The sequence below is a fragment of the Dendrobates tinctorius genome, unplaced genomic scaffold (genome assembly GCF_039654945.1).
Source record: "Dendrobates tinctorius isolate UK_male_01 unplaced genomic scaffold, ASM3965494v1 ptg000138l, whole genome shotgun sequence".
NCBI lineage: Eukaryota > Metazoa > Chordata > Amphibia > Anura > Dendrobatidae > Dendrobates > Dendrobates tinctorius.
Window position 1 is genome coordinate 13,355,143 of NW_027361806.1, and position 27,120 is coordinate 13,382,262.

General features: G+C 42.0%; 1 protein-coding gene across 6 annotated transcripts in view; it reads right to left on the reverse strand.

Moving 5' to 3' along the window:
• The window catches only part of TM2D1 (TM2 domain containing 1), a 201,435-nt gene that overhangs the window by 165,167 nt on the left and 9,148 nt on the right, over positions 1-27,120 (reverse strand). For 4 of the 6 annotated variants that reach the window (XM_073544623.1, XM_073544624.1, XM_073544625.1 and 1 more), the window contains exon 6: positions 25,667-25,784. In XM_073544623.1, coding sequence (XP_073400724.1) covers positions 25,674-25,784 — 111 coding nt within the window. In that variant the 3' untranslated portion in view covers positions 25,667-25,673. Of the gene's footprint in view, positions 1-21,503; positions 22,357-25,666; positions 25,785-27,120 lie in introns of those variants that run through there. The other 2 variants (XM_073544621.1, XM_073544620.1) reach the window with 2 other exon arrangements.

A 27,120-nucleotide genomic window follows, 5' to 3' on the forward strand; every position in this document is an offset into this window, starting at 1 on the left:
TGGGGCTCCACGCAAGATCTCACCCTCACTGGGGTCAAAGTGATCACAAGAACAGTGAGCAAAAATCCCAGAACCACAAGGGGGCACCTAGTGAATGACCTGCATAGAGCTGGGACCACCATAACAAAGGCTACCCATCAGTACCACACTACGCCGCCAGGGACTCATATCCTGCAGTGCCAGACATGTCCCCCTGCTTAAGCCAGTACATGTCCGGGCCCATCTTTAGTTTACTAGAGAGCATTTGGATTATCCAGAAGAGTATTGAGAGAATGTCATATGGTCAGATGAAACCAAAGTAGAACTGTTTGGTAGAAACAAAACTTGACATATTTGGAGGAGACAGAATACTGAGTTGCATCCAAAGAACACCATACCTACTGTGAAGCATGGGGGTGGCAACATCAGGCTTTGGGGCTGTTTCCATGCAAAGGGACCAAGTCGACTGATCCTTGTACATGAAAGAATGGGGCCATGAATAGTGAGATTTTGAGTGCAAACCTCCTTCCATCAGCAAGGGCATTGAAGATAAAACGTGGATGGGTCTTTCAGTATGATAATGATCCCAAGCACACCGCAAGGGCAACAAAGGAGTGGCTTCGTAACAAGCATATAAAAGGTCCTGCAGTGGCCTAGCCAGTTTCCAGTTCTCAATCCCATAGAAAACCTTTGGAGGGATTTGAAAATCTGTGTTGCCCAGCGACAGGCCCAAAACATCACTGCTCTAGAGGAGATCTGCATGGAGGAATGGGCCAACATACCACCAACAGCGTGTGCCAACCTTGTGAAGACTTAGAAAAAACGTTTGACCTCTGCCATTACCAACAAAGGATATATAACAAAATATTGAGATGAACTTTTGTTAAGGACCAAATACTTATTTTCCACCATAATTAGCAAAATAAATCTTACCAAATCAGACAAGGTGATTCTGTGGATTTGTTTTCTCATTTTGACTCTCCTAGTTGTGGTCTACCTATGATGTCAGTTACAGGCTGCTCTCATCTTTATAATTGAGAGAATTTGCACAATTGCTGGCCAAATACTTTTTTTCCCCCACTGTTTGTGTGATGGATTTCTTTGACTTCCTTGTCTTATAAGATATTTTAGAGGTTTCTAATCAAAAATGCATTTTTAATCAGATGAAGTGCAGCACATAGTTTGTAGGGTCTGTAACACAATACCTTTTGTTCAGATTTTTAACTGTTGTTTACATGCATAATACTGGTGGTATGTGTATATTACACTTGTTTTTTTCTACTAGTGCTATACATGAATACTTCTGGTAGTTTATACTGGTGGTTTATGGTTTATACTGGTGTTTTATGCAAATGGTATGTATTTTGCTGGCAGATTATACCGGTGGTATGCACGTGCGTACATACAGTATATACACTATTACACTGGTGTTTTATGTTGGTGTAGCTTTGGACTTTCTCCAGAATATCTTTCCTGATAAGACAGGTGCCTTTCTCTAACCCATTACCGTTCCATTCTTTGTAAAGTGCACACACGACCTTTGTGACCCTAGAATGGATTCCTCATCTGCATTACACTGTACACCTCATTCCAGCATATCTATCTCCAGATGTATTGTGTCTCTCATTGTTCACGTTAATATTTGGCGCAACGTATATTTTTGCAACGTCGAACCACAGCCTAACACATTCCCTGGTTAATACAAACACGAAACCTCTCATCTGCCATCGCGTGATTTAATAACGGAGGATCAGCAGAGGTTGCTTGTGGCTTTCAGAGTGCTCCAGCTATTTATAACATATTGCAGGAGGATATTTATTGCAAACTATCTTATAAATTGTTAGCTGTTGATGTTCATGTTAACTAGAGATATAATAGTCAAAGCTCAAGGGTGATTCTCCTGGAATGTGGAGAGAAACGCGGAGAGTAAAGTGTTATCACTGCATAAATAGAGCGGTGCTGCGTACAATGCCAGGAATGTGCAAAACATGACATATCCACATCGATCTTATATTAAACCAGACTTGCGGATTATAGAAATGCATGTTCTTATCCACAGAGAGTACTAATATAGTAGTTATATTATATGCTTGTACATAGGGGCAGTATTAGTTATATTATATACTTGTACATAGGGGCAGTATTATAGTAGTTATATTCTTGTATATAGGAGCAGTATTATAGTAGTTATATTCTTGTACATAGGGGTCAGTATTATAGTAGTTATATTCTTGTATATAGGAGCAGTATTATAGTAGTTATATTCTTGTATATAGGAGCAGTATTATAGTAGTTATATTCTTGTACATAGGAGCAGTATTATAGTAGTTATATTCTTGTATATAGGAGCAGTATTATAGTAGTTATATTCTTGTACATAGGGGCAGTATTATAGTAGTTATATTCTTGTACATAGGAGCAGTATTATAGTAGTTATATTCTTGTACATAGGAGCAGTATTATAGTAGTTATATTCTTGTATATAGGAGCAGTATTATAGCAGTTATATTCTTGTACATAGGGGCAGTATTATAGTAGTTATATTCTTGTATATAGGAGCAGTATTATAGCAGTTATATTCTTGTACATAGGGGCAGTATTATAGTAGTTATATTCTTGTATATAGGGGCAGTATTATAGTAGTTATATTCTTGTACATAGGAGCAGTATTATCGTAGTTATATTCTTGTATATAGGAGCAGTATTATATTAGTTATATTCTTGTACATAGGGGCAGTATTATAGTAGTTATATTCTTGTATATAGGAGCAGTATTATAGTAGTTATATTCTTGTACATAGGGGCAGTATTATAGTAGTTATATTCTTGTATATAGGAGCAGTATTATAGCAGTTATATTCTTGTACATAGGGGCAGTATTATAGTAGTTATATTCTTGTATATAGGGGCAGTATTATAGTAGTTATATTCTTGTACATAGGAGCAGTATTATCGTAGTTATATTCTTGTATATAGGAGCAGTATTATATTAGTTATATTCTTGTACATAGGGGCAGTATTATAGTAGTTATATTCTTGTGCATGGGGGCAGTATTATAGTAATTATATTCTTGTACATAGAGGGCAGTATTATAGTAGTTATATTATTGTACATAGGAGCAGTATTATAGTATTTATATTCTTGTATATATGGGGCAGTATTATAGCAGTTATATTCTTGTGTATATGGGGCAGTATTATAGTGGTTGTATTTTTGTACATAGGGAGCAGTATTATATAAGTTTTATTCTTCTACATAGGGGTCAGTATTATTCTTGGAGAGACAGGCAGTATTATAGCAATTTTACTTTCTTACATAGAGGGTAGTATTACATTAGCAATATTCCTCTTCATATAAAATATACCGTAAATACTCGAATATAAGCCGAGAATTTCAGTCCATTTTTTGGGGCTGAAAGTCCCCCTCTCAGCTTATATTCGAGTCATATACACCAGGGGGTCGGAGGGGGAGGGGGGTCGGAGGGGGAGGGGGGGCGGGGGTGTCAGGTCATAATTACCCATCCTGGCACCGTCTCTGCAGCCCCCTGCTTCTCCGCCATCTCCCTTCCTTCCTTCAGCGGTCACGTTACCTCTCATTACACTCATGAATATGCGCATATTCATGAGGTGCAATGAGCAGTACCACGTGACCGCTGAAGGCAGGAAGGGAGATCGTGGAGAAGCTGGGGGCTGCAGAGACCATGCCAGGACTGGTAAGTATAGCAATACTCACCAGTCCGGGTCCATCGCTGCTTGCTGCTGTCTGGCACGTCATCTGTCAGTGACGTTCAGACATCAGAGGGCGCGGTGACGTGGTTGGTGCGAGCCACGCCCTCTGCAGTCTGAACGTCACTGACAGATGACGTGCCAGACAGCAGCAAGCAGTGGCACCTGGCCCCAGCGATGGAGAGGTATGTCTTTTTTTTTTTTTTAAATGCGGCAGCACATGGGGGCATAATGTATGGAGCATCTTATGGGGGCAGCATATAAGGGTATAATCTATGGAGCATCTTATGGGGGCAGCATATAGGGGTATAATCTATGGTGCATCTTATAGGGGCAGCATATGGGGGAATAATCTATGGAGCATTTTATAGGGGCAGCATATGGGGGAATAATCTATGGAGCATCTTATGGGGGCAGCATATGGGGGCATAATCTATGGAGCATCTTATGGGGGCAGCATATGGGGGCATAATCTATGGAGCATCTTATGGGGCCATAACCTTTATGGAGCAGCATATGGGGCATATTATTCTAGGGAGCAACTTATGGGGCCATTATTAACCTTTGTGCAGCATTATATGGGGTGTATTTTGCATGAAGCATCTTATGGGGCCACCATGAACTGTATGGAATATTATATGGGGCTCCTGATTCAATATGGATATTCAAAAACATTTAACCTACTGATGTCTCAATTAATTTTACTTTTATTGGTATCTATTTTTATTTTTTTATATTTACCAGTAGCTGCTGCATTTTCCACCCTAGGCTTATACTCGAGTCAATAAGTTTTCCCAGTTTTTTGTGGCAAAATTAGGGGGGGGTCGGCTTATATTCGAGTATGTACGGTACTCATTTGGGAGATACACCTGACTTCTGTACTGAGTAGAAATGTACACTTTAATTTTACCATAGACATATGCAAGAACTACTGTAAATTCTTACATCATATAGCAATACAAAAGTGAGTAAAAACTATGTTTAAGGAAAAGCCACTTTTTACAATATATGTCAATGTGCAGAGTAATGCAACAAGAATATTAAGGAGGATATAAACAAGACACTCAAGTGAATACTGGAAATTGAGAACAAAGTCTATATTGAGCACTAATGACAAATATCACATTTTTGCTTGTATCACATTTCTCATCACATCTCATCTACATACATCACACAGTTCTGCTTATCAGCAAATTCACCCTACAAAGTTCCGCAGCTAAGAAATCTTCCCCCCCACCCAAAGATACAGTCAAGGACGGAGTGAACTTTACCATAATGTAGAGACAAGTCTCTGCTGCTGTCTCCTTTGTTTTGTTATTAATTGGCCTTTTATTACTTACTGTTTTTTTTTTTTTTTATGACAGCCCTTATTTTGTATCTCTATTTTATTGTCTTGTATTATTCGGTCATGTGTCTCAGATATTTCTGTGTGTATATCATATTACTTCAGAATAATTTTAACCTTTTGCACCAATTCATTTATAGTAATTAGATCCTCTTCATGGTCCTAGAACTAAAAAAAAAAAAATCTGCTAGTCTGTAGCCACCACTAGGGGGAGCACTGGTGCTTCTAGAGTTGTATAGGAGCAGTATGAGCGGTATGCATAGATCGCCCCCTAGTGGCAGACACAATTTTATCAATTCTGGCCCTTTTCACAAAATAGGTTGATGTTACACGGGGTAAAAAAAGGGTCACATGGTATATAGCAAGCAACAGTAGAAACATGTACCTGTCAGTTCAGGTGGCTTTTTTTTTTTTTTTAATAAGCTGTCAAACAATTTCTAACCATTATACAGTGCTAAGAATAAATGAGTACACCCCAACAGATTTGTCAGAAAACCATTTGTTTCCTTTCCGAACCAACATTTTCTATGGAAAACCATACTAAAAAATACTTGCATAAATGTGGGCCATTGATTGCAATCAAGATTTTTTACTCTGCGCACAAAAAGTAAATTTTTGTAACAAATTCATTCATGTTGCAAAAATAAGTACACCCCAATGAAAGTCTTCGGAACAAAGCTAAAGTTTAGACTACAAAATTCTAAGAAACAAAAATTCAAAACACCAGTGAGTGGAATTATTCATTACGCAGGAGAGCAGCAGACAGGTGACTATAAATGGATGTCCCTTAAAGAAAACCCCATCCCATTTCATGCTGTTAGCAATGACACCACATGGTAGAGAAATGGCACAAAACCTGAAAAACTAATGTAATTACACAAGAAAAGTTAAGTTTTGTTGGTCTTGTAGTCTTAACCTATCAGTCAGATACTGAAGCAAAACCAAGAAAACCCCTTTCCATTTCAAAATATCAGCAGCAATGGCACCACACGGTAGAGAAATGTCACAAGACCCGAGAAAGACTATAATGTATTTACTGCCTGATGCTTACAATGAAACTTGGTGACGGTGACCTTATGTGAAGGCTTGAGTGCGGCTGGTGTGAGGAGCTACTGGTCATTGATGGGATCATGAATTCCTAGACGTGCTGCTCTATATTGAAGAGGAGATGCCACCATTCAGTGACCTTGGTTGATGTGCATTTTCCCAAAATGACAATAATCCAAATCACACATCTGATGCATTACTGAGGAACAGGATGAAAATGACTCAGTGGCTAAGTGTCTCCTGATCTGAACACAAATTGGGCAAGATACAAGTGGAGAATAACTCTCCATCCAGCATCCAGGATCTTAAAGAGTTTGTTCTTGAAGAACAGAAAAAGATACATTTTGAAAAATGTCGCCACCTTGTTCATTCCATGCCTACAAGACTCAGTGCTGTGCTTAAAAATCATGGAGGTCGTACTACTAGATGCGGTAGTTTTGGGGTTACTAGTATCCTACATTTTTCTCCTCTGCAAGTTGTATTTTAAATTTTCAGCTGTCTCCGAGCTTGTGAGTGCAGACTAGCTGCTAGGGTGTCTCATGCACAGCGCACACAGCTATTCCTGCTCTTCTGTCTCTATGTTTAGAAATAGCAACAGTATGGTGGAAATGTAATATTGAGAAGCGTAGCTGTGAATTCAGCACAAGGGCGAGATGAACACTTACTAGAAAGATGCAGCACTGTATCTGTGTGTCTTTGCTTCTCCCTCCTTTTCATACATTTTAATAGGCAACTGTAATCAGATCCCTCAGTGAGCTGGCAGTCTCTTTAGATTTGATCGAAAATTATTTTAGCAGTTTTTGATGAGTTCAGGTTGCAGATGAGAGGAGAAAAACTGGCTCATAAGTGGAGAAAGCAGCATATTTTTCCAATATAGATATATTAGAAAGTTTTGTATAGTTGTTTGCACTTTTGAATCCTTTAAAGTATGTTGAAATTACAGCCCCAATTTAAGATTATCTTCTGGAATCCGAATTACAGTTTATTTCTAAGAAGGTACTCTATTCCTCGTCGCCAGAAACCATTAGACTTTTGTGCCACCTACAGACTATTTTAACTACCGAGCTTATTGTGCTTTTCATCGTAAACTGGAGCCACCAAATGTAAGGTGCCATTTTTATATGAAAAAGCAATTTGTTTTACCAAGTACTTCATCTGCTTTTCTTCAAAATGGGACCCTCGACCACTTCGTACAGCCGATAATATGAAAATCCTATCAATACGACCTTATCCCCCCGGTTACCTCGACAGCGCCCAGTGCAGAATAAACTACCAAATAATAGACCTATGGCCGAAAATCCTACAGCATCATCAATCACACAAGACCAAACGCTGCAACCCAACGCAAAAACAGCAGCAGAATAAAGTTAATATTTTTGCTCCTTGATTTTTTTTTTTACTACTCTTACGGAAAAGTTGACCTTCTAAAATTCGGAACTTTCAAGAGGCCAATCGGGTTCTTGTCGGAGCTTTAAAAAAAAAAAAAAAAAACGCGTTTATCAATTAAATATATCCTTGCTTTCAATACCGGCAAAGAAGTAACGCAAGGACGGTGCGTGAAAATTTAATAGACCGGCACGGAGACTGTATCAAGCTTGGAGGAGAGTTTAATAATTAATGGGCAATTTTAAAATTTTATTTTAAAATCAATGGACTTGAGCCGGACAAAAAAAAAACCCACAAAAAAAATCCAGTATATATAATATATAGAAAAAAAATGTAAAAAAAAAAAATTGGCATTCAGATAAGAGTTTGTAAGGTTCATTTTTAATGTGATCTTATTCCAGAGATCCGGATCGTCGTTCCGCGAGCCACACTTTTACACTGTATCACTTACTTTCCCTTGACTTTTTATTGAAATGCGCAGAGATCAGTGGCTCTAGACGGAATAATTACTCGGGGAGCTTTTTATGCAGTGTCAGAAGTCACCACACATCAGCTGGTGCCCTTTATTTAAAAATTCCTTTATCATTTAACTTTATTACAATAGACGTAGCCTATACACTTGGAGTGACAAGGACTATTTTCTTAATTACTGTACTTAGATAATAGCATTTGCTGTGGCAGTTCCAGTGCTATTCAATCAAGCGAGATTCGATACAAAAAAAGCTGATTTGCCAAAAAAGAGCTTAAGCATAAGTGCCTGGAGTCACATTCTATTTGCTTTATAAGGTAAAGGTATCTGCAATGAAAAGCACTTTTCAGAACTTTCTGCGTGGCAAATTCATTTCTTTTTTTAATATATGAACGGTGTCTGGACACAGGAGAAAGTTGCTTACTGATAACTAATGCTATGGAAGGTTTCTCAGAATTAGCTAAGTCTAATTAACTAACAAACAACTCTAATAATAATAGAAGAACCAAAGTAATATCCCTCTGGTTTGCACAGATAAAGTTATGTAGTCCTTTCTTCTACATAATTAAATGTGTGAATAGAAGAATGGACTACGTAACTTTATCTGTGCAAACCAGAGCAGCCAGCACTAGGGGAGCTCACTGCATCCACATGTATACAGCCACCACTAGGGGGAGATCACAGCATCCACATGTATACAGCCACCACTAGTGGGAGCTCACTGCATCCACATGTATACAGCCACCTCAAGGGGGAGCTCACTGCACGTATACAGCCACCACTAGGGGGAGCTCACTGCATCCACATGTATACAGCCACCACTAGTGGGAGCTCACTGCATCCACATGTATACAGCCACCACTAGTGGGAGCTCACTGCATCCACATGTATACAGCCACCTCAAGGGGAAGCTCACTGCACATATACAGCCACCACTAGGGGGAGCTCACTGCATCCACATGTATACAGCCACCACTAGGGGGACATCATGGCATCCAGATGTGTACAGCCACCACTAGGAGGAGCTCACTGCATTCAGATGTATACAGCCACCACTAGAGGGAGCTCACTACATACAGATTTATACAGCCACCACTAGGGGGAGCTCATGGCATCCATATGTATACAGCCACCATTAGGGGGAGCTCATGACATCCAGATGTATACGGGCACCATTTGACGGAGCCCACTACGTACAGCTATCGCTAGGAGGAGCTCACTGCATCCAGCTCTACACAGCCACCACTAGGGGGAGATCACTGCATCCAGTTGTACACATCCACCCCTAGGGGGAGCAACCTGTATACAGATGTATACAACCATTACTAGGGGAAGCCCACTGCATACAGTCACCACTATGGGAAGCTCACTGCATACTGCCACCACTAGGTTGAGACTACTTCACACAAATGTATACATTCACCATTAGGGGAAGACTATTGCACACAAATGTATACAACCGCCACTAGGAAGGCGAAAATGCATACAGATGTATACAGACACCTCTAGAGGGAGCTCATTGCAAACACATTTATACAGCCACCACTAGGGGTACCGCACTCCATACAGATTTATAGAGTCACCCCTAAGGGAAGGCTCACTACATACAGATTTCTACAGTCACCACTAGAGGGAACTCTCTGAATATAGATTTATACAGCCACCACTAGAGGGAGCTCACTACATACAGATTTATAGTCAATATTAGAGGAAGCTCCCTATATCTATATACAACCACCAGTAGAGCGAGCCCATGAAAAATAGATTTATATAGCTGGGCAGCACGGTGGCTCCATTTTTAGTACTGGAGACTTGCAGCGCTGGGGTCCTGGGTTAAAATCCCACCAAGGACAATATCTACAAGAAGTTTGTATGTTCTCCCCATGTTTGTGTGGGTTTCCTCAGAGTTCTCTAGTATGCCTTAAACACGAACACATTCTAATAGGAAATCTAGATTGTGAGCTCCAATGGGAACAGTGCCGATAACATCTGTAAAGTTAATGGAATTAATGTGAAATTAATGGTGCTATAAAAGCAAGTAAAATGGAAAAATATGACCACCGCTAGAGGGCGCTTATTGCATACAACTCTATACAGGTAACACTAGAAGTGACATGTAAAGTGTCATGGAATAAATGGCGCTATAATAATACATAATAAGTCACATCACAGCTTAAGGATGTATATAGCCACCACTAGGGGGAGAAATTTGTATGCAGATTTATATAGCCACCACTAGGAGGTGCTGTTTGTATATAGATTCATATTTATTCAAGTATTAATGATCAATTGAAACTGCAAATATCTCAATGAGCTACTGTTAACGGGGGGTGGGGTTCAAGCAAATGCTGCAAGGCGAAAACTGCCCACCAGTCACAAGGTCTGCCACCATAAAACTTACGTCACTGCCTAATTTAAAATGTACATAAGGCCATAATGTATTTTTGGTAGGGAGAAGGGGACACTACACAAGTGCAGATGGCAGTATAGTTGCAGCAGTATTATAGCAGGCTGCAGACTTTCTGAAAATTTGTTGTTTCAGGTTAAATTTGAAGGTGAAGAAAGTGAAAAAGGGCCCAACCGATGGGTGTAGAATATGGTGGAACCATGGGAGAAATATCAGAGATGAATGCTAAAGAAGCAGCCAAGAGGAGAGCAAAAAAAGAAATTTAATGCATGGGATAGGAGGAATTAGGTCAGAGAAGTATAGAGAGGACGGGTGGTGGACTGGGAGGTAGGAGATTAGGTCAGAGCTCTGGAGAGAGGACAGGTGGTGGACTGGGAGGTAGGAGATTAGGTTAGAGATGTATAGAGAGAATGGTGGTGGACTGGCAGGTAGATTAGTTCAGAGCTCTATAGAGGATGGGTCGTGGACTGGGAGGTAGGAGATTAGGTCAGAGATGTATAGAGAGGGCAGGTGGTGGACTGGGAGGTAGACGATTAGGTCAGAAACGTATAGAGAGAACGGGTGGTGGACTGGGAGGTAGACGATTAGGTCAGAAACGTATAGAGAGGACAGGTGGTGGACTGGGAGGTAGGAGATTAGGTTAGAGATGTATAGAGAGGAAGGTGGTGGACTGGCAGGTAGATTAGGTCAGAGCTCTATAGAGAGGATGGGTCGTGGACTGGGAGGTAGAAGATTAGGTCAGAGATGTATAGAGAGGGCAGGTGGTGGACTGGGAGGTAGGAGATTAGGTCAGAGCTCTATAGAGAGGATGGATGGTGGACTGGGAGGTAGACGATTAGGTCAGAAACGTATAGAAAGGACGGGTGGTGGACTGGGAGGTAGAAGATTAGGTCAGAGCTCTATAGAGAGGGCAGGTGGTGGACTGGGAGGTAGAAGATTAGGTCAGCTCTATAGGGAGGATGGGTGTGGACTGGGAGGTAGGAGATTAGGTCAGAGATGTATAGAGAGGGCAGGTGGTGGACTGGGAGGTAGGAGATTAGGTCAGAGCTCTATAGAGAGGATGGATGGTGGACTGGGAGGTAGACGATTAGGTCAGAAACGTATAGAGAGGACGGGTGGTGGACTGGGAGGTAGAAGATTAGGTCAGAGCTCTATAGAGAGGATGGGTGTGGACTGGGAGGTAGAAGATTAGGTCAGATACGTATAGAGAGGATGGGTGGTGGACTGGCAGGTAGATTAGGTCAGAGCTCTATAGAGAGGATGGATCGTGGACTGGGAGGTAGGAGATTAGGTCAGAGATGTATAGAGAGGGCAGGTGGTGGACTGGGAGGTAGGAGATTAGGTCAGAGCTCTATAGAGAGGATGGATGGTGGACTGGGAGGTAGACGATTAGGTCAGAAACGTATAGAAAGGACGGGTGGTGGACTGGGAGGTAGAAGATTAGGTCAGAGCTCTATAGAGAGGGCAGGTGGTGGACTTGGAGGTAGACGATTAGGTCAGCTCTATAGGGAGGATGGGTGTGGACTGGGAGGTAGAAGATTAGGTCAGAGATGTATAGAGAGGGCAGGTGTGGATTGGGAGTAGATTAGGTCAGAGCTCTATAGAGAGGACAGGTGGTGGACTGGGAGGTAGGAGATTGGAGGAGAGTTATGATCAACGGCCTTGTAAATCACTTAATATCAGGACTAAGGAGCTGGTGTCGGTAAACCAACTCCAACATTAAAAACACGTTAACGGATTTATCCACCTTTGGGGACTATTTTTTTTTTTTTTTTTAACCTAAATGCATGTTAAGAAAAAAAAATGTTTGCATTTGGGATTTTATTAAACATGTTGCACTGTTAGTTATGCAGGCTTTTAGTTTCCCAGTACATTCAACTTTGATGTAGTCTGTGGTCATAAATCAGGTGAAAGGAGCCCAGAAAAAAGGCATAAATAAAAGCATTCTACAGTAAGCTCCCAGTCAGGCCATCAGAGCGGCTGACTGTTAGATTCTTAGTTAGCTCATTCTGCAGTTAGCAACATGCAGGACAACACAGAGGCTAGAGAAGGTTAACCGTGCAAACATTTTAATAAAACACAATGGCAAAAAATATTTTTAACTCCCTATACATGTATTTAAGAATTTTAAGATGGTCCTCAAAATGTGACCATCCCCTTTAATATTGGGTAGCATGTTTATCAACTTTCAAAGGAATTTAGACATGTTTAACCACTTGCAGACCACCCATAGATAGACAGTCCAGCTCCTACTCTGCATAGTGGCATAGCTACATGCAATCGTGTAGCTGTGGGAGTGGGGAATCACCTGCCAAAGACCACCGGGTCTATCCATAGAGAAGGCACCATCTGTCTCTAGCACTGACGGCGCCTCCTCCATACACAATGGTCATGTGTTCACTGTGTATTGGGAAGGAGCAGGAGCTCGGGGCTAACAGGAGTCCATGCTATGTAGCCAGGAAGCTGCATTTCCCCTGTAACTGGGGCTAATATACCAAACTCAGTTACAGGGGAAAGAAGATTAAATATTTTTATTTTAAATGTTGAAATGCCCCTCCAAAAAAGTTTTGTGATGTTATGGGGAGGAGAGGGGGGGCCACAATGAGTAAAATAAATAAATAAAAATGCCACTGTCAATCCAAATCGCTGTTACTAGCCCTGCCACTGCAAAAAAAAAATGTGCAATCTAGAAAAATAATAATTACAGAATGGGGAACATTTTTTTTTTTAAATGTAGTTTAGCAGTTGTAGTGGGAAAAACAGACACTTATTTCCTCAAATCAGAGAAAAAAAAATTAATATGAGTGAATAACGGAAAAAAAAGTTGCAATACTTGAATATCCAAACAAGAAAAAATTTTTTACAGCTCTTTAAACCACAAGAAAAAAAAAAAAAAAAAAAAAAAAAAAAAGTGGTAGAGGCTGGCCCGTCGCCCTTCTGCCGCCGTTAGAGGCCGGTCTCTGTCTACAAAACTGCATACAAACATTACAGAAAGACATGCTTTCAGTCAAATCATTGGGGAATGCAGGAAGCAATGCATTCTAGTAAGTGAGGAAAAAGAAGTTCCAGCACCTATAGTGCTAGAAGAATGCTGATAAGAGGAGTTGGATGCAAGCTACAAAGCAAAAGAATCAGGAAGAGTCCTTGGCATAAGAAATATTGATGACATATATGGGAAGGGATAAAGGGCAACAAAACCAAGATGTCAACATCTTTCTGTGAAAGGACAGAGAAACCATAAATAAATCAGTTTTCAAAAACTTGAGCTTCTTTTGCTAAAAAACACATTTTCTCAATGGCTAGCCTCAATGCAAGGCCTGCAAAGCGATGGGAACTACACAGGTCCCTGGATGTTCATGTTTGCGCCGAGCTCGGACATGCGGGATGAATGCTTTACGACAACCCCATTCCAAATTCATGTCATTTCCAGATGTAGGTCTTGCAATGCTTTCCATCTCGGCACCTCATACAAATGGAAAATAAAAGATACACTTCTTTTAATAACTCAATCTCAAGAAGAGGAGGGTGGGATTGAAAAATCTATTCTTCAAAAGTCCATTACTCATCTCAGACCAACAATGAGCCGGGCCATCGTGCCGGACGTTAATGGATATCCACCGTGATGATAAACTACGCCAGCGATCATTATTGTAAACCCTCGTAAGATGATTACAGTATTTTAAATCCAGGGCTGTGAATAAGTACGAGGGACAATGATGTAAGTGTTCCCAGGGACCAATATTTATCCTTCCTATCGAGAGGTAAAGCCAAGATACTCGTAAACTCTTTAAAAACCTTTAACACGGGAAGCTATTTATCACATCCAGCTCGCCCGATGCTCCGGCCATACTGAACCAATTAGAGCCAACGCGTTTCGTCATCTTTCATAAAGTTAAGATAAGTTTTCCGAGCGCGGTATAGTGCCGTAATTGAGATTTGATCAAACACACATGCTCCATAACCCGGGAACGATATTTAAAAGCTGTGAAATGTTCTGAAAACTTCAAACTTCTCCATCCAGCCAAGAGGACAGGATGTACTCCAGCGAGTGAGAGCGGAGGAGGGTTGGAACGTGCCACAGCTGCAAAACAAATATTTTTTTTGTTCAAAGTTTTCTTTTTGGACTATTTTTTTTTTACTATAAGCCAAAATAACTAACAGGCAGGTTCTGGTGCCCGGCGCCGGCTCGTAGCAGAAAGCCGCTCATGCCATTGATGCAGGCTGAAACGGTCAGCATCATGCAGATTAACAGCCAGATACCCGCAGTTAGGTAGTGGGGAGCCGGCTGTCAATCAGCATGACGTCCACAGTCACGCACTGTCAACAGGGAGGAAGAGAAGCCGGTGCTCTGTCAATGAGACGTCAGAAGAAGCCGCAGAATCGCCGGCAGAAGCGGTGGGAAAAATAAGCAGGTAAAAAGCAACAACCTGCCTGTTACCTAATTCTTAGACTCTCAGTAAAAAAATTAATATGGACTTCGATAACCCCTTTAAGTGTTTGCTGCAGGCATTCTGGCACCGAATAAGTAGCTCTTGGCAAGAAAAACGTTGCGTAAACTTTTCCTAATTTTTTGCATTTTTTTTCCCCTACTTATTTGAATGAGTGAAAAATGCTGCAAAGACGCTAAAAGAACTGAAATAATGCAGAATGGAAACTTCTTCAAATCTGCAAGGAGAAAACAAGCAACGTGTGCATGATATTTCGGAAACACCAAGCGATTTGATGGCACAGAAAAACACTGCGAAAAATACATAAAAAATGCAACGTGTAAACAAGCCTTTAAAAAGGAAAATCTACACTGATTCAATATATTACCAGCTGAAAGGGGTTTTCCAAAGGGAAATGGAATAACATTATGATTGCTGAGGGTCCAGCCATTGCGACTACCAGTTCTGCAAGATTATGTCCAAATGGAGAGGAGGTCGAGGACAAACCTCTGCTCTATTGTCTAAGGGATGGCCGGAATAAAGCAACAGCCAATTATACCGCTCGACTATTTCCAGCACTACCATGGATGGAGCAGAGATGTGGATGCCCAACCTCCTCTCCAATCAGAAGGGGTAGTAGATAAACTGGGAATAACGTTCTTGTAAAAAGCCCTTTAAAAAAAGTAAAAAAGGTTATGCCCACCCCACCTTTTTTTTTTTTTTTTTTTTTTTTAATAGTTCCAATGTATCAATAATAAATCAATAAAGCAAGTTTGCAAACAGACTTCTTTCCATAATGTTCTACCGTTTTGTGTATAAAGCTCCAGTGCTAATTTAGACATCTCCATGGTACCAGACAACAATCACTGTGTAGTCTGGCCCTGCAGTCATGCCGGCTTTCATCCGTCCTCTAATTCCAACTAATATGTCAAAATTGAGGGATAAACGGAAGTAGTTCTGCAGGATCAGAATACACAGGGTTCCGTTACCTTGGAAACACATAGGTCTGTATAGGAGCAGCAGACAGAAAACGATAACTGAATGTGTTTACCATCATACAGTGCCGCCACACCCCTCTGTATACAGTATGAGACAATAGGGAATCTTTCTCCAAAATGAATGGAAGTACTGGCTCTGATGACCACAAAATAAAAGCATCATAGATAATAATAATAATCCCTACGGCAACAACTATTGTCAGTTTAGAACTCTCTTTTCCAGACAGCGCTTAACAACGGGATCATATTAAATTGCAACAAAGATCTCACCCCGAGTGTCGCTCTGTGGCCGGATTAATACATGAAGTTGGAGAACGCCCCCATCCGATACTTCCAGGGCTCATTTGGAGAACGGATTACTGTACAGCGCCGTATGTCACTTTTACTGCAGTGCTCGGAGCGTTGTGAGGTCAGCACTTTACAATGCCCGCGTCCTGCAGTCACACACCCCGCCATTCACAAAAGTGAAACCATATATCAGCCCTCCCAAAACCGTACGGCGGCTGTTATAGTCTGAGCGCAACAGCGGAAACGTGCATAATATAATAACACCCAGCAAGAAGGCAAAAGGCAGAAAGGTGCAGAGCAAAAGCCAAGCGCACATGGGACTGTAATTAGGACCAGAGAACAATATCGAAATATTGTTACATTTTGATGGTAGATATTTTAGTTCTATTTCCTGCACGTAATTACAGGGGCGGCAGAGCGGCTATTAATCGCATTTATAGGTGTGCGATACAGCTGCCATGAGAACTACAAGAACAGTATGGGCATAAATGACTTCTACAGAATGATGTAGGAACACTGTGTGACCTGTGCAGAATAGGGGAAGAAGGGAGCTGTGACATTATTCTGAATGGTGGATCCTGTGTTATCTACTTTATATAGCGGTGTTATCAGTCATTATACAGGAGGAGGAGGCGAGCTGTGACATCACCTATTGTGAATGATGGATCCTGTTATCCACTGTATATAGAGGTGTTATCAGTCATTGTACAGGAAGAGGAAGTGAGCTGTGACATTGACTATTGGAAGTGAAGGAACCCATTATCTTTATATGAGGGAGTGCTGTAGGCATGCTCCATGTGTCACTTATTGTGATAGGCAAATCTTGTGAATATTACACTATATATATATATATATATATATATATATATATATATATATATATATATATATATATATATTGTAATATTCACAAGATTTGCCTATCACAATAAGTGACACATGGAGCATGCCTACAGCACTCCCTCATATATAGATAATGGGTTCCATATATATATATATATATATATATATATATATATATATATATATATTATAATGCTCAAAAAAAAAAAAAGGGGATCGCTAAAATACCACATCCTAGATATCTCTGAGATATTCTAGTTGCAAAATTGTATTCATTACATAGTGGAATGTGTTCAGAACAATAAAACATAACAATTATCAATGTACATCAAAATGAATATCCCATGGAGGTCTAGATTTGGAATGATACACAAAATCAAAGTGGAAAATCAAATTACAGGCTGATCCAACTTCAGTGGAAATGCCTCATGACAAGGAAAAGATGCTCAGTATTGTGTGTTGCCTCCACGTGCTTGTATGACCTACTTACAATGTCTGGGCATGCTCCTGATGAGGCGGCGGATGGTCTCCTGAGGGATCTCCTCCCAGTCCTGGACTAAAGCATCCGCCAACTCCTGGACAGTCTGTGGTGCAACGTGACGTTGGTGGATGGAGCGAGACATGATGTCCCAGACGTGTTCAATCGGATTCAGGTCTGGGGAACGGGTGGGCCAGTTCATAGCTTCAATGCTTTCATCTTGCAGGAACTGCTGACACACTCGAGCCACATGAGGTCTGGCATTGTCCTGCATTAGGAGGAACCCAGAGCCAACCGCACCAGCATATGGTCTCACAAGGGGTCTGAGAATCTCATCTTGGTACCTAATAGCAGTCAGGCTACCTCTGGTGAGCACATGGAGGGCTGTGTGGCCCTCCAAAGAAATGCCACCCCACATCATTACTGACCCACTGCCAAACCGGTCATGCTGAAGGATGTTGCAGGCAGATCGCTCTCCACGGCGTCTCCAGTCTGTGTGAACCTGCTTTCATCTGTAAAGAGCATAGGGCGCCAGTGGCAAATTTGCCAATCCTGGTGTTCTGTGGCAAATGCCAAGCGTCCTGCACGGTGTTGGGCTGTGAGCACAACCCCCATCTATGGACGTCGGGCGCTCAGACTATCCTCATGGAGTCGGTTTCTAACAGTTTATGCAGACACATGCACATTTGTGGCCTGCTGGAGGCCATTTTGCAGGGCTCTGGCAGTGCTCCCTCCTGTTGCTCGTTGCACAAAGGCGGAAGTAGCAGTCCTGCTGCTGGGTTGTTGCCCTCCTACGGCCCCCTCCACGTCTCCTGGTGTACTGGCCTGTTTCCTAGTAGCACTTCCAGCCTCTGGACACTACGCTGACAGACACAGCAAACCTTCTTGCCACAGCTCGCATTGATGTGCCATCCTGGATGAGCTGCACTACCTGAGCCACTTGTGTGGGTTGTAGAGTCCGTCTCATGCTACCACAAGTGTGAAAGAACAACCATCATTCAAAAGTGACCAAAACATCAGTCAGAAAGCATTGGTACTGAGATGTGGTCTGTGGTCTCCACCTGCAGAACCACTCCTTTATTGAATGTGTCTTAATAATTGCCAATAATTTCCATCTGTTGTCTATTCCATTTGCACAACAGCATGTGAAATTGATTGTCAATCAGTGTTGCTTCCTAAGTGGACAGTTTGATTTCACAGAAGATTGATTTACTTGGAAGTTATATTCTGTTGTTTAAGTGTTCCCTTTATTTTTTTGAGCAGTATGTGTATACACATACATACACACTATTGTCAACATGTTCTGTGCAAAGGCCATTGTGCAGTGAGGGAAGGAGGTGAGCTGTGACATCAGCTATTGTAATTGGTGGATCTATATTTGGGTATTACCAATGTAATTCTATCTGTGATAATGAAAAATGATCTCTACAGACCAGGAAGTGTCAAGACTATTATGAGGCTCTGTAGCAAGAATGAAAAACTACAGTTTTAAAGACATTTTCATAGTTCCGCAATTTGCCACCAATACAGATACGTGAATAAAACACATACCATTACTTACCCATTTAATTCTTGCCAATTGACCTCTTTATTCCTGCACCTCCAAGCTTGTCCTCTCTTTACCTGGTGGCAGTCGTGATGTTCCGTACACCCCAGGGACCACCGAGTCAATCCATGGCCTCAGGAGCAAAGGTCTTAACACTCCTGTACATTGCTGTTGACGACTCCTTGTTCCTGACCACACACCTGTCTTGTCTACCTGGGACCTGTTGTTCTGTTGGCTTTGTCCCTTATTACCTTTGGGTCTTGTCCTTTCTCATTGCTTTCCTGGTAGAATCCCTCAGCTCTTTTCTAGGCTACACTCCTAATTGTTGTCAGTCTGAATATTCAGGGGGAGAGAGAGCATGTCAGGTACCTCCCTGCTCTGCACTTCCTTGCAGAGGAACTAAAAGTGAAAAAATGGGTCCTGCAGTCTTTACAACTTAGCTAGATTACGACTTAGATTTATGAACCTATTATAGACTTCCTAACAGGCCCCTTAAAGAGGATCTGTCACCAGCTTTCACAATATAAATAGCATACTTAAAACGGACATTGGACCAGATGAGGCTGGAGTACTTACTATGAAAGCCACACCAGAATGGCTGTGTAATCTGGATATTAAGATGAACATTTTAGGAGTTCACCTATAGAATAAAACAGCCCATGAGTCGAGTGTATTCAATCTCCATCCTCCCTGCTGGACGGTCAGCTGCAGCGTGTACTGAGCAGTGTGAAATCTCAGCAACAGGAGGGAGGAGGGACACTGAGGGGTAGTTGAGAAAAAGGTTGAGCAATAGCAGATAGGAGACAGGTAATCAGACTAAAGGTGGAGATTCAGCAGCATGGAGGAGGTACATTGAGGTGTTCTCAATCAAGGGAGGAGAGTAGAGGATTCAGCACCAGGAAGGAGAGATATAGAGGCTGTCAATCAAGCTGCGTAGGCAGAAATTCAGCATCAGCGGAGAAGAGGGACACTGAGGAGCTGGCAATCAGGCTGGGTCGGAAAGGATTCAGCAGCAGCAGGGCGGAGGAGCACTGAGGAGATGTTATTCAGGCTAGGTGGGTGAAGGTTGAATTAACGTTTCTTAAAGGTTATGCCAGCTGTTCTGACATGAGTTACATCAGCCTTATCTGGATTTGTTTAGTACTATGTGCAGTTTTTCTATTGCAAAATCTGGTGTCAGACTCAAAGTATCTGCTGTGTAGCAATAATGTTTCATCAAAATAAAAGTGGCAATTGTAGCAAAAAAAAAAAAGCCAGAAACGGATATAAAGTTTGTATCTCATCACTGGTTGGAGAAATATTATTTAATAAAGGGGGAAACTTTTATTATTGATACACACAAGACGTGATTAGGAGAACGAACATGTGACTTGGCAGCTGAACATGAAAGTCGTAAATCTCAAAAAGTTGTCAACTACGGACAAAGCAAAAATTCTTTCTAAGCTGCCAGAACCATGGATGATTACATAACACCGAGGATCGGGTTATGATATACAAATCACATTAACGTTCGGTCTAAGAGCTCACTATGGCCAAGACTTTGGAAGCAGAACCAGTGTTATCTCTACTGATGACTTGTATAAAGAGATCCCGATAGCAATGAGCGATCCAAAATATTAGATCTGTAAATGGTATAAAGCAGCGAGAACGACGGGGATCAATCTGTTGTATTAAAAGCATCTCTTGGCGTCTGTGGTCCTAGCGTGCAGCCTGCCGGCCTAGCGCACCATGCATCATGTGGTTACTATTTCATTATTGCTCAGCTGCTCTATCAAAAGGTGACACGATGAAGGAAAAGTAATCCTCATCGTGCATGGAAGCATTTCAAGCCCCTATTAGCAATGGAATATCTGTATGTCGCCAGAATAACCCCAGCTTTAAACTAACGCGCACTGTTCAGCGGATGGCGGTGCACAACAGTGACCCTTATGGCAGGAACTGGTAGTGCAATGTCCACACGAAGCTTTTAATGATGACCGATGTAGCAGAAAAATTATATTGCGTGAAACTATCATAAAAATCACACTTCCACTACTGGAGAAAAAATAAAAATTGAAAAAATAAATAAGATACTCACCTCTCAGATGGGGGCAGATCTTTCTCACACCGGCCAACCTACAGTTGAAGCATCACGTGAATCTGTTCCTTCCGCTCAGTGACTGCTGACTGACTGCAGCGGTAAAGTGGAGTACCCTGCCGCAAGTGGATGCCATAGACCTGTGGCCAACGCAGTGTTGAGTACAGATGGGAAATGCCGGCCTGGAAGGCGAGTATGTAGTTTACCTCCCACTAATAAGATTGCCAAGTAGCAAACAAATCTGTCCAGCTATTTTTGGGGCATTTTAGGTAATGTGTGACTATTGGGGTAACTCCAGTGAATGGGGCCGAGCTGTACTCCTAGAAAAAGTCACACATTTGGGCACAGCCGTTTCAGGTACTGTAGAGAAGGGGCAAGATCTGAGCTCCCTTTTCTTTGCATCGGTGCCCATTAAAAGCCTATCTCGACTATAGGCAGTAAAATCCTTGAAAAACCCTTTAATGCAAAATTAAAAAAATAATTCAAATTTACTTTGTGAACCCCCCAGTTTGAAATTTTATTTCCATTCCTTATGTGCATTATCTACAAACGATGGACCCCTACATAAACAATAAATAAATATCTGCAATATTCACACCACAAGTCGTCCCTGCGGGTTCCACCACATTTACAGTTTTTGTTGGTGCAGGTTCCAGCCCAACACCGAGAGCAGCGACAAGAACGGCAGAGAGAAAGTTACAGGTAATCATCCGTGTGAATATATCGAGGCGGCAGAACAATCCCGGCACTTTCCAGATCAATACAATGTTCTCCTGAAATCTAATGGTGGAAAAGTTATTTAGCTGCAGCAACACAAATAGTCCGGAAACCTAATTCATTCCTTATGTTGGAGTCTGGGTTCTTGGCAGATGCTGATAACACTATGATAGATTAAAAAGCAATGTTCTGTTCTGAGCCGGGAGGGTGCAAGAAACTAGATTTACTTCTCAGAACGCTGCGCTGTTTGCTAGACGGGAGCAACATGGGCGAGAGACATCAGAACGCTCATGTACTGACACCCGGAGATTATCTCACCTGTCTGGATCCAGTAAAAGAAGAATAAATATTAATGTACAGGATTCCTTGAGAGTCGATCCCTCATCCAATCTCCAGGTTTTACCCACAAATTACGGTAATTCTGAAGTTGTCGATGACGTGACATCGGGGGGGCATCCAATGGAAATCACTGGTAGACAGGAAAGTTCAGATAATCTCCAGAGCAATAAGCAGAAGAAAACTCCTAAGAGGCAATTCACATGAAACAAATGATGAGGGATCCATCCTCGGGAATGAAGAATGTAGTCAGCCACTGCTGGCGGGGACTACGACTTATTCTGGGGCTGCCGAGAAAATATGGAGTATAAAAAAAAAAATAAAATTAGAGGTGTAATTCCTATAGATTGATTGGTACAAAAGACATAACTTCTCACATTTCCTATACCAACTACTTGGAAAGATGTGAAGCCTGGGTCCGGGGAAATGCAGAATCTCTCTAAGTATGGTGCTGCAGGATGGAAACACATTAGATGGAGCAGCAAAACAGAGCTGCTATGTGGAGTACAGCAGAAAAGCTCCTACTACAAAGATTAGGAGCTGTTCTGCAGCGCTCAGCAGCGGCCACTACACATGGAGGCGCTTAACTGTTTCATTCAAAAGGTTTACATCCGGCCATGGCTGAAGCAAATAAAGGCCAATCAGTGGGGGTGTCGAATGTTGGACCTCAATATGTTGTGCCCAGACAAACCCCTTTAACCTCTTCTCACAAATGAACACAACTGTTTGTTCAGAAGCACTTACATCCCAGGGAGAACACACAGGAGTTGTGTCCGTGCTATCCAAAGCCGAGACTGGCTGTAGTACACAGCTGAGCTCCTATTCCATGTGCTGGGACTGGACCAAACTCTGATCCTAGCACTTTAACTCCTACTTGCCACTTTCAATAGAAGTTTGACAGAGGAAGATCTCTCCCTCTTCCATCTCTCCCTCTTGCAGCTCATTGGCTAAACAGTGGCCCGATCGCGGCTTGCCGATGGGTGTCTGTGGCAACCTGAAGTCAAACAATGGCCTCCGTGTCTGCCATATATCTCAGCCTATTGGATGCCGTAAGTTTAACTCTACTGAGGGCAAAATCTTTGAGGGTTTTCTAAAAGATGCTACCCTGGAATATATCCCTAAAGTAACCTCAAGACCCAGCATCTACATGGGTTTATAAGGGAACGGTCCCGCCTAACTAATTTGATCAGCTTTTAGGAGGCAAGTTCCTGACATGACTAGGGTAGCACCATGGATGTCCTCTATCTGGAGTCTTTAAAGGTGTTTGATACAGTGCCACATATAAGGTTGGTACACAAAATGAGAGCAATGGGACTAGAGAAAAATATGTGCTATTGAGTTATGAATCCGCTCAGACAGAAAATAATCTTTGTTATTAATGAAATACTCGGATTAAGTCACATGATTCACACAGGGGTCAGAATTGGGCCCTCTTTTAGCATATTAATGACCATGTAGCAGGCATAGAGAGAAGAATGTCAATATCTGCAAAGGATACTAAACTGGGAGAAAATGAACGTAGTAGAGGATAATTTAATATTACAGAGGTAATTACGTAAGCGGGTGCAGAGAGGAGCGATAAAGTTTATTGAGTGAGTTGCCCACAATATCAAGACAGGTTATCTAACGTAGGGTTATTCAGTTTGCAAAAACGAAGGCGTAGGGACGATCTTATTACAATGTATAAATATATGAAGAGACAACACAGAGATCTCTCTAATTATCTTTTTACACTTAGGCCTTTGTGAAAAGGTGGCATCCTCTACACTAGAGGAAACAAGGTTACATCATAATCACAGACGAAGAATCTTTAGTAAGCGAGCAATGACACTATAGATTATTCACTGTACTAGCAGCGAGATTATGGAACAGTCCTCCACAAAATGTTGTAATGGATGATTCACACATGAGTTCAAGGACGGCCTGGAGGACCTTCTTGAAAAAAAGTAATCAACAAATCTTATGTATCCAGAAATAGTAAAAACTACAGCTTGTACAGAAAAACCCTAAGTCCTGATACAGTAAATAACTTTCTCCACAAACTTTAGGCCGTCTGGAGAAACTGCTCACATTGGATACAGTGCAAATAGAGCGCACACAGATTAAATATCGAAGCCTAAATGTATAGAAAATACTACACAGAAAGAGAAAGGCATCTCCGGCAGGTCTTGATCACCTTCTCTACTCTCCGTACAAATGGGATTTAGGAATATCTGCATCGTATGAACAGTCTGATGTCCTTCCCCCATCCCAGCCTGTATATATATATAGGTGGAGACCCCCTTTAATCTTTAACAAGAAAAAAATCAAAACTAAGAATAAATACACCTGCAGGTAGTATGAATATTAACTGTTATAACAACAGGGTGAGGAAAAATTCCCTACTACAATCACATATGTACCCTGGACCAAATAGAGAATCATAGGTAGAAACACAGGTAGAAATATTAAATTTTATTGATCAAGGATAATAGAGGAGTGGAAAAACAATCAGAAAAGCGGACCCAATTCCTTGAACCCCTGATGAAGGCAGACACTGAAACGCACGTCAGGGTGGACGCTTCCTCGAAACAAATCACCTCTGACCTCTCATAGGTAAACTCTAAATGAGGTTACTGTTACTATTATACGTATCTTTGGTATAGTCTCACGATAACCCCAAATGAGTAAGGCTAGTTTCACACTAGCGTTTATGAGCGCAGCGACGGCCTGCGCACGGCCGCCGCTAAGCCCCGCCTCTGCCGGTAGCTCCGCCTACCGGCGCATGACGCTGCATGCGCCCTGCGTCCTTTATCTTTATCACTGGGGGCGCAGGCCGTGCGCAATATGCGTTTGGCGGCGCATGCGTCCTTTTGACGGTGCGCCGACCTGCGCCAAACGCAACCTGCTGCAGTTTGGTTGCGCCGGCGCACCGTCAAAAAGGCGCATGCGCCGCCAAACGCATATTGCGCACGGCCTGCGCCCCCAGTGATAAAGATAGGGGACGCAGGGCGCATGCAGCGTCATGCGCCGGTAGGCGGAGCTACCGGCGGAGGCGCGGCAGGGGGCGGGGCTTAGCGGCGGCCGTGCGCAGGCCGTCGCTGCGCTCCTAAACGCTAGTGTGAAACTAGCCTAATCCCTATCCTCCTGTCACACTCAGCAGTGACCATGTGTATTTTAGGCACCTATGCACTTTACTAATTATATAATGCACTTGCACTTAACTAAAATATACAGGTTGTCCATAGATACATTCCTAGATATATTATTTATGTCATGCTGTGCCAGACAGCTGTATAGATACATACTTACCTGTGTGATTGTCACTTGGAATTGCATCAGCTATACTATCTGGTTGTTTTTCCCATCCCTCTGTTATCCTTGATCAATAAAATTGAATTTAATATTTCACACTGACCATGGACAATTGAGGTCCGTTTTTCTACTTTTTTGTACTCCCCTTTAATCTTTGCAGATGGGTTTTGTCACACATGACAAATACATTGAAGTAGAAAGTGATAGATAGCAAGTGATTCAAAAATCAGATTTAGGGAAAAAAAATTAAAAAAAAGATTACAGAATAGTTTAAAATGACCTTTGATGTAAAATGTGACTTACTGGGGTGCTATGGATACAACTGTGACTCTCTGAACGTCTCATTATTTATAGTCAAGTGGATCAGCCTAGCCCCATAGTAATCGATTATATAACTGGATCCATCAGAGGGGCCGACGATCTGCAAGAGACAAGAAAAAAATATTAAAAAAAAAAAAAAAAAAAAAAAAGAAGCAAAATAATATTTTAGTAAATCAAACTAATACTAGTTCCCGAAACCCCCCAAAATCCCGCTGGAGTGTCGTAGGTAGCCGGCCCTGCTCCAGTCACATCCAGAGCTGCATTACCATATGTAAATTAAAGCGATAATCCCCAAATCAGACGTACACTTGAGAAAATAGCCCTGAACACATAAATTAATGCCAAATTTTAATAAAAACAGTGATTTTCGTGTCATCAAAATTCAGGACCCGTAACCTATTTTTTTCTGTTGATGGAGCTGTATAATGTCTTGCTTTTTCGGTGGGAAAACGTTTTTATTAGTACCATTTTGAGGAACATGTGACTTTTTGATCGCTTTTTGTTATATTTTTTCAACTATTCTGGTATTGTTTATTTGCATCCTTTTCTACATGCAGGACAGAAGACATGTTGGTATTTTTGCAATACGGTTCGTTATGGTTACAATGGTCCAAAATCTGTTATGGGAAGTATCTACATCTTTTTCTTTATGTAAAAAATTTTTGTTTTCATGGAGGTTTTTTTTTTTTTACCATTTGAGAGACTAGATCAAGAAATCGCTGAAAACATTAAATATACGTCATATCTCGCAATACTTCATTATTACCGTATATACTCGCGTATAAGCCGAGATATTCAGCCAATTTTTGGGGGCTGAAAGTCCCCCTCTAGGCTTATACGCGAGTCATATACTGGGGGTCGGCCGGGCGGGGGTGTAGGAGATCATACTCACCTCTCCTAGCAGGTCTCTTGCAGCCCCCCGTGCTTATTCCATCTTCTCCGCGCTGTTTTTCCTGCTTTCAGCGGTCACGTGGTGCCGCTCATTACACATGCGCATATGTAATGAGCGGCACCACGTGACCGCTGAAAGCAGGAAGAACAGCCCTGAGAAGATGGAATAAGAACGGGGGGCTGCAAGAGACATGCTAGGAGAGGCGAGTATAGCGGAGGGAGCCTTATTCACCTGTCCCCCGTTCCACCGCTGTGCGTCGCTCTGCTGTCTTGCTTCCTCTGGCAGTGACGTTCAGGTCAGAGGGCGCCATGACGTAGTTAGCAGGCGCCCTCTGCCTGAGCAGTCACTGCAGAGCTGGCAACGCTGAGGAGCTGCAGCAGCAGGGACCAGGTGAGTATATAGGTTTTTTTTTTTAATTGAGGCAGCACTATAAGGGGCCACTAATAACTGTGCATCATTGTAATGGGCCGCTCACTGTGCAGCATTATAAGGGCAGTAGGGGGGGGGGGGGGGGGGGGGAGTCGGCTTATACACGAGTATATAC